This window comes from Podarcis pityusensis (genome assembly GCF_964106645.2).
Source record: "Podarcis pityusensis genome assembly, chromosome: 8".
Taxonomy (NCBI): domain Eukaryota; kingdom Metazoa; phylum Chordata; class Lepidosauria; order Squamata; family Lacertidae; genus Podarcis; species Podarcis pityusensis.
In genome coordinates, this window is record NC_138033.1 from 847,862 (window position 1) to 859,548 (window position 11,687).

At 46.4% G+C, this 11,687-nt stretch overlaps 1 protein-coding gene across 1 annotated transcript in view; it reads left to right on the forward strand.

The window, feature by feature from the left end:
• The window catches only part of LOC308484111 (uncharacterized protein), a 34,663-nt gene that overhangs the window by 3,007 nt on the left and 19,969 nt on the right, over positions 1 to 11,687 (forward strand). The window contains exons 3-6 of the mRNA XM_081018686.1: positions 417 to 498; positions 2,120 to 2,202; positions 2,516 to 2,642; positions 6,283 to 8,325. Coding sequence (XP_080874812.1) covers positions 417 to 498; positions 2,120 to 2,202; positions 2,516 to 2,642; positions 6,283 to 8,129 — 2,139 coding nt within the window. The 3' untranslated portion in view covers positions 8,130 to 8,325. The remainder of the gene's footprint in view (positions 1 to 416; positions 499 to 2,119; positions 2,203 to 2,515; positions 2,643 to 6,282; positions 8,326 to 11,687) is intronic.

The window sequence follows — 11,687 nt, forward strand, 5'->3', positions numbered from 1 at the left end:
AAGAAGACATCAGATGTCTTCTAAAAGTTATGCATTTTCTTATCTCCTTATCACCTGATGGGAGGGCATTCCCCAGGGTGGGTCCCACTGTGGAGAAGGTCTTCTGTCTGGTTCCCTGTAACTTCACTTATCACAGTGAGGGAATCAGCAGAAGACCCTCGGAACTGGACCTCAGTTCATGGAGACGCTCCTTTGGGTATAGTGGGCCTTTGAGGCCAACACTTTGAATTGTGCTGGGAAACGTTCTGGGAGCCAGTGAAGATCCTTGAGGACCAATGTTTCATGATCCTGGCAGCCAACCCCAGACACCAGTCTAGCAGAAGCAGGAAGCAGCTTTCACCTCTCTCCCCCGAAAGCGCTTGCCTCTGCCATTCCTTCTCCCCATTCTCTGTTTTGAATCCTTGTTTCTCTTTCAGAGGAAGGATCTTTTGGCAGAAATGGGTCTTGAGTCTTCTGAGGCAGAGAAGACTCCGCTGGACGCCAGAGTGAGGCCTCTGGGTAAGGAGGAAGGAGTGTTTTCTCCCCTGTTTTGTCACATTCTCTTGGTTTTGAAACTAATCTGTGAGTTCTTTACATCTTTTGGGGGAAGACACCTGGAGCTCGGGGGGGGGGGGAGATGTATTTTTGCACAACTATTATATGAAATGGGTACAAATGAGTCCAAATGTACTCAGCAGGGGAGACGGTTCCGATAGTAATTTGATTAGTTTAAAATTACAGTTCATTAATGGCCCCATTATAACAATGCGAAATTACAATACAATTAGTAATACCAATCTTTAAGATATCAAATTATATAATATAGGTGCCCCCCCCCCGCATGCTAAAACTGATGGTTTGATGATTTTCTTGATTTCTGCATTCCAAAATCTTATTATTTTTAATTACCCTCCTGTCAAGATAAGAATCCTTTATACAAATAATATATAAAACTACAAGTGAGGCACTCCAGCGATATCCTTACTCTTCCCATGTGTGGCAATCTTCCTGTTTGTGATGTTTTTTCCTGTCCTTGTAAAATGTTTTATCTTTTCCTGGTTGTTGCTGTTCTCCATTATTCCTTGGACGGAACTAATATCCCATTGTGGTTTCAGAAATTCTCCATCGCTCTGTCCTGTGCTTTGTTGTTTGGCAACTTTAATAGCAGCTGCAAAAATCACACTGTCCCAATAAATAATCAGTTTTTGCCATTTTTCTTCTCTGCCTGGGAAGGAGAGGGATCAGTCAGAATTGCAATTGACTCAGTAATGAACCTTATCAGCTCCTACACAACTTTCAGATTCCTTACATCCCTCTGTCTGGCCTAAGATAAATGCACATTTATCCAATTAAATTAAATTCCAAGTCCTTTTAGCATTAATCAGTTCAGTCTGTATATAATACAGGATGGGGAAGAGTCACCTCTAATTTTCCATCGTAAACAAAATAAAGCTTTCCTCCCTTTTTCCTTTTGGTTTTTACACACACAGTTCCATTTGATGTTATATTTCATATCTGCAATCCAGTTTCATCCCTGCTCACCTGTACATATATATTTTGAACTAGTATTCAATGGCGGACTGCCAAATCATAAATGCAGAGAAGAAAACTTTATATAAAGAAGCCATAGGCTCCCCTCCCCCCACTCACTGTCTTTTGCAGCAAATGAAGTTTATTCTCAAATTCAAACCTTAAAGACCTTGCAGCTGGTTCAGTTCCGCAGTTTATTAGCTCCTCTCTTCCAGCAACGCCTGTACATTAGTCCAAATTGAGCTGTAATTGACAGGAGAACCTCTGCTTCTTAATGGCGGCGAAGGAGGGTTTTCGGCAGGCAAAGGGCTTTTGCACTCAGCGCCTCCCTGCCTCTCGAAATCCATGCCGGAGCCGGAACCTGGTACCAAGACGAACTGGGAGTGAAGCCCGTTCCCCCCTGTCCCGGGGGAAACTTGCAAGGAGAATTACCCTCAGTCATCCTTGTTTTTCCTTTGCCAACAATCTCCCGCTGCCTCCATTAAGGCAGAGCAGAACCGGAAGCTAGCAGGGGAGACTTGGACAAGCCCCATCTGTACTTAGAGATGCAGTGTTTCACCTCTGAGAGAAGCAGGCGCTCACGGTTTCCACTTTCCTTGGTCTCTCCCAGGTGACGGAATGATGCCACCAAGACCTGCTCCTTCATCTTTTCATGGTGGTGGAGGGGAGGCAGCAGCTGTGGACCCAGATCAGGTAGGGGGAAGGAGCCTTGTGGGGAAGGACTGCTTGGATGCAGACTGGCTGGACACAGTTGGATGCAGAGGAATGGTGGGAGGAGCCAGAGAAGAGGGAGCCGACTGGGAGGAGGAGGAGGGGTCTGAAGCTGGAGAGGGAAGAGGGCTCAGGGAGCAGAGGGAGTCTGTGGCAGAGAGCAGCCCAGACTCCGAGGCAGAAGCTGCAGCAGGAGAGAGGGATGAGGAAGGCAGAGAGGGGTCTGGCCGCTGTAGAAAACAACAGAGCCAAGTGAATGTTCTCTAAGAGGACAGCCTTTTTCCTGTTCTGTTAGGGTCCAGTGTGCTTTGAAGATGTGGCTGTCCATTTCACAGACGAGGAGTGGACGTTGCTGGATCCTGACCAGAGAGCCCTCCATAAGGAAGTCATGGAGGAGAATCGTGGGATCTTGGACTCTCTCGGTAAGGCTCCCTATTGGATCATCCTATCTGTTTTGTAATTCAAGACATCTCTCTAGATGATGAACCTCTGATATTTCGATGGGGCTCAACAGCGCCACCCACAGCACCTGGGATGTTAACACTCCCAAAGCAAACCTTGGAGGGATGGCTATTGATTGTTTTCCCTGTGAATATTCTTCTTCCAGTTCTGTCGTTTAAAACCATGATCAGGCTGTCTGAACTGCCCAGGCCTTCTTAAATGTAGGATTCAGAGTGATTTGGGGTGTTGAAGTAGCTTCAGTCAAGTTTCCTGCTTTTGTTCTTGCTTGTGTCTCTCTCTGGTTGACCAAAGAGTCGCTTGACATTGGAGATGGCACAGATTCCACGACTGAACCAAACAAACTCCATCCCAAAACAGAGCCAGGCTTTTTGAATCTCAGGCAGTGAACCCTGTAGTAACAATAATGATAATATTATTATTTTTACCCTGCCCACCTGACTGGGTGGCCCCAGCCAACAAATAGAAAAACATAATCAAACATCAAACATTAAAAACTTCCCAATACAGAGGTGCCTTCAGAAGTCCTCTAAAAGTTGCATAGTTATTTCCTTGACATCTGATGGGAGGGCGTTCCACAGGGTGGGTTCCCCTATTGAGAAGGCCCCCTGCCTCGTCCCCTGTAACTTCTCACAATAATGTAACATGTAAGTACAGTGGTACTTTAGGTTAAGAACTTAATTCATTCTGGAGGTCTGTTCTTAACCTATAACTGTTCTTAACCTGAAACACCACTTTAGCTAATGGGGCCTCCTGCTGCTGCTGCGCTGTTGCTGCATGACTTCTGTTCTCATCCTATCATAGAATCATAGAATCATAGAATTATAGAGTTGGAAGAGACCACAAGGGCCATCGAGTCCAACCCCCTGCCAAGCAGGAAACACCATCAGAGCACTCCTGACATATGGTTGTCAAGCCTCTGCTTAAAGACCTCCAAAGAAGGAGACTCCACCACACTCCTTGGCAGCAAATTCCACTGTCGAACAGCTCTTACTGTCAGGAAGTTCTTCCTAATGTTTAGGTGGAATCTTCTTTCTTGTAGTTTGGATCCATTGCTCCGTGTCCGCTTCTCTGGAGCAGCAGAAAACAACCTTTCTCCCTCCTCTATGTGACATCCTTTTATATATTTGAACATGGCTATCATATCACCCCTTAACCTCCTCTTCTCCAGGCTAAACATGCCCAGCTCCCTTAGCCGTTCCTCATAAGGCATCGTTTCCAGGCCTTTGACCATTTTGGTTGCCCTCCTCTGGACACGTTCCAGTTTGTCAGTGTCCTTCTTGAACTGTGGTGCCCAGAACTGGACACAGTACTCCAGGTGAGGTCTGACCAGAGCAGAATACAGTGGCACTATTACTTCCCTTGATCTAGATGCTATACTCCTATTGATGCAGCCCAGAATTGCATTGGCTTTTTTAGCTGCCGCGTCACACTGTTGGCTCATGTCAAGTTTGTGGTCAACCAAGACTCCTAGATCCTTTTCACATGTACTGCTCTCAAGCCAGGTGTCCCCCATCTTGTATTTGTGCCTCTCATTTTTTTTGCCCAAGTGCAATACTTTACATTTCTCCCTGTTAAAATTCATCTTGTTTGTTTTGGCCCAGTTCTCTAATCTGTCAAGGTCGTTTTGAAGTGTGATCCTGTCCTCTGGGGTGTTAGCCACCCCTCCCAGTTTGGTGTCATCTGCAAATTTGATCAGGATGCCCTTGAGTCCATCATCCAAGTCGTTGATAAAGATGTTGAATAAGACCGGGTCCAAGACAGAACCCTGTGGCCCCCCACTAGTCACTCTTCTCCAGGATGAAGAGGAACCATTGATGAGCACCCTTTGGGTTCGGTCAGTCAGCCAGTTACAAATCCACTGAGTGGTAGCATAGTCAAGACCGCATTTTACCAGCTTCTTTACAAGAATATCATGGGGCACCTTGTCAAATGCCTTGCTGAAATCAAGGTTGGCTACATCCACTGCATTCCCTTCATCTACCAGGCTTGTAATTCTGTCAAAAAATGAGATCAGGTTAGTCTGACATGACTTATTTTTCAGAAATCCATGCGGACTATTGGTGATCACAGCATTCCTTTCTAGGTGCTCACAGACTGTTTGCTTAATGATCTGCTCCAGAATCTTCCCTGGTATTGATGTCAGACTGACTGGGCAGTAATTATTTGGGTCCTCTCTTTTCCCCTTTTTGAAAATAGGGACAACATTTGCCCTCCTCCAGTCTTCCGGGACTTTGCCTGTTCTCCAGGAATTCTCAAAGATGACTGCCAGTGGTTCTGAGATCACATCTGCCAGTTCTTTTAATACTCTTGGATGCAGTTCATCTGGCCCTGGAGACTTGAATACATCTAAACTAGCCAAGTATTCTTGTACTATCTCCTTAGTTATTCTGGGCTGTGTTTCCTTTGCTGAATCATTTGCTCCAAATTCTTCAGGTCGGAGAAGACTGAGTCAAAGAAGGCATTGAGGAGTTCAGCCCTTTCTGTGTCCCCTGTTTGCATTTCACCATCTTCTCCTCTGAGTGACCCCACTGTTTCTTTGTTCTTCCTTTTGCTGCGAACATACCCATAAAAGCCTTTTTTGTTGCTTTTAACCTCTCTAGCAAGCCTGAGTTCATTCTGTGCTTTAGCTTTTCTGACTTTGTGTCTACACGTGCTGGCTATTTGTTTGAATTCCTCTTTGGTGGTTTCCCCCCTTTTCCATTTTTTGTACACATCCTTTTTTAATCTTAACTCAGTTAAAAGTTCTTTAGATAGCCACCCTGGCTTCGTTAGGCACCTTCCATGTTTCCGTCTCATTGGTATTGCCTGACGTTGTGCTTTTACTATCTCCCTCTTAACAAACTCCCAGCCATCATGAACTCCCTTTCCTTTTAGTATTACTGTCCATGGGATCTCACCCAGCACTTCCCTAAGTTTTATGAAGTCGGCTTTCTTAAAGTCAAGAAATTGAGTCCTAGTATGCTTGGCTGCTCCTTTCCGCTGTATACTAAACTTCAGAAGCGCATGATCACTCGTCTGAATAACTTTAGTAGGCCCAAATGATTGTGCAGTCCCAGCAGTTCCCAGCCTGCTTTGCTGCTTCTGCTCTCATGTGTCTTTGTCACATGACAAGAAGTTCACGTTTGCCATTTTTATTCCCCTGCTCTTACATCGCCCAACACAAGGCAGCTGACTATGACCAAGTCAGTCCAGAGTCAATGTTCCCAAATATTTCTCCAGCTCTTAAAATTTGTTTAGATTTATTACTGCATACTCAACAACTTAGCATATTGAATATATCTTAATTTTAACAGGGAACTTTCCCGCATTGGCCACCTTTTTCAATAAAAGCACATTTTATTTATGAAGATCGTACAGATGCATATTTAAATTTGAACAAAATGACGTTACCAGGTTAAGCTGTACTTTTAAAAACCTGAGAGAGAAAACATCTAATATCCAAATTGATTTGTATATGAAACTGGACATTTTTACAGAACAAAAGGAACGTTATAACATCTAACTCCCTTCAGGTCTTCCTCTGTCCCAAGCATTAATTAGCATTGTTCCGTAATTTAGGACTGCTCTTCTTCCCGAGACTCTAATCCGTTTGCCTCTTAGTTTCAGGTGGTGATGAATTGGAAATGAAGAACAAGGGAGACTACAACGAAATTCACACAGTGGAGGAGCCATATCAGGATTCAGACTGTGGAGAGAGCTTCAGTCAGAGCTCCCATGCCACTTCCCATCAAAGAAATCCGCTTGAGAAGAAACCCTATCAGTGCTTGGAATGTGGAAAAAGCTTCACCTGGAAACAGAGTTTCGCTGCCCATCAAAGAATTCATACAAAAGAGAAACCCTATCACTGCTTGGAGTGTGGAAAGAGCTTCAGTCACAGCCACAATCTCACTACCCATCGTAGAATTCATACAGGAGAGAAACCATATCACTGCGTGGAATGTGGAAAGAGCTTCAATCACGGCTCCCATCTCACTGCACATCAAAGAATTCATACAGGGGAGAAACCCTTTCAGTGCTTGGAATGCGGAAAGAGCTTCAATCAGAGGGCTAAGCTCACTTCTCATCAAACGATTCATACAGGGGAGAAACCGTATCAGTGCTTGGAATGTGGAAAGAGCTTCAATCAGAGGGCCAAGCTCGCTTCCCATCAAAGGATTCATACAGGGGAGAAACCCTATCAGTGTGTGGAATGTGGAAAGAGCTTCATCAGGAAAGAAAGTCTAACTGTCCATCAGAGAAATCATAAAGGGGAGAAACCGTATCAGTGCTTGGAATGTGGAAAGAGCTTCAGTCAAAAAAGCAGTTTCACTTCCCATCAAAGAATTCATACAGGGGAGAAACCGTATCACTGCTTTGTGTGTGGAAAGAGCTTCAGTCACAGCAATACTCTCACTTCCCATCGTAGAATTCATACAAGGGAGAAACCCTATCAGTGCGTTGAATGTGGAAAGCGCTTCAATCAGAGGACAAAGCTCACTTCCCATCAAAGGATTCATACAGGGGAGAAACCCTTTCAGTGCATGGAATGTGGAAAGAGCTTCAGCAAAAAAAGCAGTTTCACTTCCCATCAAAGAATTCACACAGGAGAAAAACCCTATCAGTGCTTGGAGTGTGGAAAGAGCTTCACCTGGAAAGAAAATCTCACTTCCCATCAAAGGATTCATACAGGGGAGAAACTCTATCAGTGCTTGGAATGTGGAAAGAGCTTCACCAGGAAAGAAAGTCTCACTGTCCATCAAAGAATTCATACAGGAGAAAAACCCTATCAGTGCGTGGAATGTGGAAAGAGCTTCACCTGGAAAGAAAGTCTCACTGTCCATCAAAGAATTCATACAGGGGATAACCCCTATCAGTGTGTGGAATGTGGAAAGAGTTTCAGCTACGGCTACGATCTCACTTCCCATCAAAGAATTCATACAGGGGAGAAACCCTATCAGTGTGTTGAATGTGGAAAGAGCTTCACTGATAGCTCCTCTCTCTCCTCCCATCAAAGAATTCATACAGGGGAGAAACCATATCACTGCTTGGAGTGTGGAAAGAGCTTCAGTCACAGCCACGATTTCACTTGCCATCGTAGAATTCATACAGGGGAGAAACCATATCAGTGCATGGAATGTGGAAAGAGCTTCAGTCAGAGGGCCCATCTCACTTCCCATCAAAGGATTCATACAGGAGATAACCCCTTTCAGTGCCTGGAATGTGGAAAGAGATTCATTAACAGCTCCACACTCACTTCCCATCAAAGAATTCATACAGGGGAGAAACCCTTTAAGTGCTTAGAATGTGGAAAGAGCTTCACCTGGAAAATAAGTTTCACTTCCCATCAAAGAATTCATACAGGAGAAAACCCCTTTCAGTGCCTGGAATGTGGAAAGAGCTTCACCAGGAAAGTAGGTCTCAATGCCCATCAAAAATTACACACAGCAGAGGAATCAGATCAGTGTTAGGAATGTGGAAAGAGCTTCAGTCAAAAAGGAAATCTCATTTCATCAAAGAATACATACAGGGGAGGAATCATGTCAGTGCCAAGTGTGTGATTGGAAGGAGTTTTGAAAGTCTGGTGTCATTTTTAAAGCTCTTTTTTTAAAAAATGGACCTTTTAGAAAGACTGAGAGCTGGCTGAAAAAGCCAAAATCAGGACACGTTTGTACAAGTTTGTTTCTTTTTGAAGGAAAATATTTCTTCTACTCTGAGCCACTTAAAGAGTGCAAAACAACCACTCTTATCTGGACATCTAAATTGCTATGTCCTCTTGAACACACTCTTTCTTTTTTCTGTTTTATGGTTCATCTCTTAAAGTAATTATTTGGTTTATTTGTTTAATTTGAATCTTAATTTGAGAAATTGGATTTTATGTTAAACAGCTGATGTGTGTTGGGAATCAGGCTGGAAGGAAGAGGAGGGGTGGAAAACTGCAGGAAACAGGATCTCTTGGGAAAGAGTTATTCTGTGGCCTTGACAAACTGATAAGGTGCTGCTGGAAAATAGGCTGCTTTGAGAACAAGGGAGAGTTTGGTTTTGACTATGGCAGTTCAAAAACAGTTAACACCAGGCCTCAGTAGACGATCTTCAGAGCAAAACCCAGGGGACAGGTCCCCATCTGAATTGGTGGAACTTTTGCTGACTTAAAAAAGACCTGACTAAAAAGATGAAGGGAAATTTGGAGAAGCTATTAGCCCGAATTGATAGAAATAGTGAAATGGTGACAAATTTGACCTCTAAAGTAGAGACACTGACAAAGAAAGCAGAAGCACTACATGTCTCCATGAAAGGAAGGGAAGAGAAGTTTGAAAAGCTGGAAGACAAAAAATAGAAATCAGAACAGGAGACGCTTAGGATTGATATGGACAGTTTGAGTGGAAGGTAAGAGGCAATTGTGGGCACTTTGGCGGTCATTAAGATGAGACAAAAAGCCCAGCCTCTGAGACGGAGAGGAGAGAGGAGAGCAGGATTTTAGCAAAGGTTTGAGCGGAGTGGCTGGGAGTGGAAGAGGAACTCAAGGAGGAGGCACCACCCTCCTCACAGCCGGGGGTGGTGGTTTGTGGGTAGAAAACCAATGTGAATTAATCCCCCCAGTGCCACCCCCTGGCCGGTCTTCCTGTCTTCAGAGGCTTCTCCACCTGTGCCCCCACCCTGCCCCAATCAAAGTCCCAGCCAGCACCTGCCCCCAGGCCTTCCTCCGCCCATCTTGGGGCCTCAAGGCATGCGGGCAGAATTGGGTGGGGGGCCAGGCTGGGCTCAGAGGTCTCCTTTCCTCTCCTTGCACTGAGAAGCTTGTCTACTAACTAATGGATAAAGGGTTGTTTGGAAGACTAAGCCCTCTTTACCCCCCAACCCTGTTTTGAAATAAAGCCTATTTAAGAACTGGGGACACGGAGGAAGGAGATTGTTATGTACTAAGCTTGGATCCTAGAACAACAGGCAAGTAGGTTCCTAGAATGCGACAACTGATTGGCTTGCAGGAAAAGACCAATCAGGCTCCAGGAGGGAAGCAGAATCAGCCAATCAGACGGGACTCGTTGTGTAAATAATGTAGATAAAAGCCTGAGGTTTGGGGGGCAATTAAATCACTGTTTTACAAGCTGCAAAAAAGAGCATGAAATCACTACAGGACTCTGAATATATTTCACTGGCGATGAAGGTGGGATCCTGCTGAGCTGTCTGACACGCAAAGCACACAGCTGCCAAGGCAACACAGCATCACATCGCGCATCCAGGCTACAGCTCCAGGACCCAAGGACCCAGAATGGCGACAGACAACCGCTTCATGCCATTCAGCCCAGCCTCAGGAGACTGGGAAGCATACGCCACCCGCTTCCAGTTCCTCCTGGAGGCAAAGGACATCATGAAACACAGTGCGCTGGTCCCGGGGGGGTTACCGTGAGGCGTGGTCAAGGTCCAGTCCTGGGCCGAGGGTCTGGAGACTGCCCACCAAGGGGGAAGCGGGGTCCAAAGCAAGAAGCCGGGCGTGGTCGGGAACTCTGGAGAAACAGGTCTGGGTGCTGGCAGAAACAGGTTTCCAACGTCGTTGCTCCTGCAACCTGAGACTGGGCTGACTGGCCTTTATCTCCTCTGAGGCTGAAGGGGCACTTCTCGCAACAACCCTCGGTGGTTGTGTGACGCAGTGCCTTCTAGGCAAAGTGGCAGGTCTCCGGAGAAACCATAACCAGGAATGTGACCTCCCTCTGCCAGGCTGCTCGGCTCTGCAACGTCACAGAGCTGGAGAACATGCTCCGCAACTGCCTCGTGGGCAGCCTGAGGGACGAGAAGCTGCAGTGGTGCCTCTACGCCAAGAAGGACCTGACGCTCCAGGCTGCCCTAGAGGAGGCTTTAGAAACTGAAGCTGCCGAGAGGTCAGCGCAAGGATTCCAGTCAAACATGTCGTCCCAACCAAGGATCCACCATGAGGACCTCACCGACGACTCAGAATCCGACCGGGAGGACAGCCTGAGGTTTGGGGGGCAATTAAATCACTCTTTTACAAGCTGCAATAAAGAGCATGAAATCACTACAGGACTCTGAACATATTTCACTGGCGATGAAGGTGGGATCCTGCTGAGCTGTCTGCCGCGCAAAGCACACAGCTGCCAAGGCAACACAGCATCACATCGCGCATCCAGGCTACAGCTCCAGGACCCAAGGACCCAGAATGGCGACAGACAACCGCTTCATACCGTTCAGCCCAGCCTCAGGAGACTGGGAAGGCTACGCCACCCGCTTCCAGTTCCTCCTGGAGGCAAAGGACGTCATGAGACACAGCCACGAAGAGGGCAACCTTCTTCAGCATCTGTGGAGAAGAAACATTCAAGATCGCCCGAGCCCTCCTCGCTCTCACAAATATTGCGACCGTTCCCTATGACACGATAATAGAACGGCTGAAGGGGCACTTCTCGCAACAACCCTCGGTGGTAGCGTGTCAAAATGCCTTCTAGGCAAAGCGGCAGGTCTCCGGAGAAACCATAGCTGGGTATGTGACCTCCCTCTGCCAGGCTGCTCGGCTCTGCAACGTCACAGAGCTGGAGAACATGCTCCGCGACTGCCTCGTGGGCGGCCTGAGGGACGAGAAGCTGCAGTGGCGCCTCTACGCCAAGAAGGACCTGACGTTCCAGGCTGCCCTAGAGGAGGCTTTAGCAACTGAAGCTGCCGAGAGGTCAGCGCAAGGATTCTAGTCAAACGTGTCGTCCCAACCAAGGATCCACCACGAGTACCTCACCGACGACTCAGAATCCAACCGGGAGGACGTGCACTAAGTGCAGCAGCACACATAAGTTGCATACCCACCATGACAGCCTCGTCAAGAGCATTCAGGCTCCAGGAGGGAAGCAGAATCAGCCAATCAAACGGGACTAATTGTGTAAATAATGTATATAACAGCCTGAGGTTTGGGGGCCATTAAATCACTGTTTTGCAAGCTGCAATAAAGAGCATGAAATCACTACAGGACTCCTGAGTATATTTCAGAGAATCTATTGCATCTTTGGTTGGGATTGTCCAGCAAGGAGATT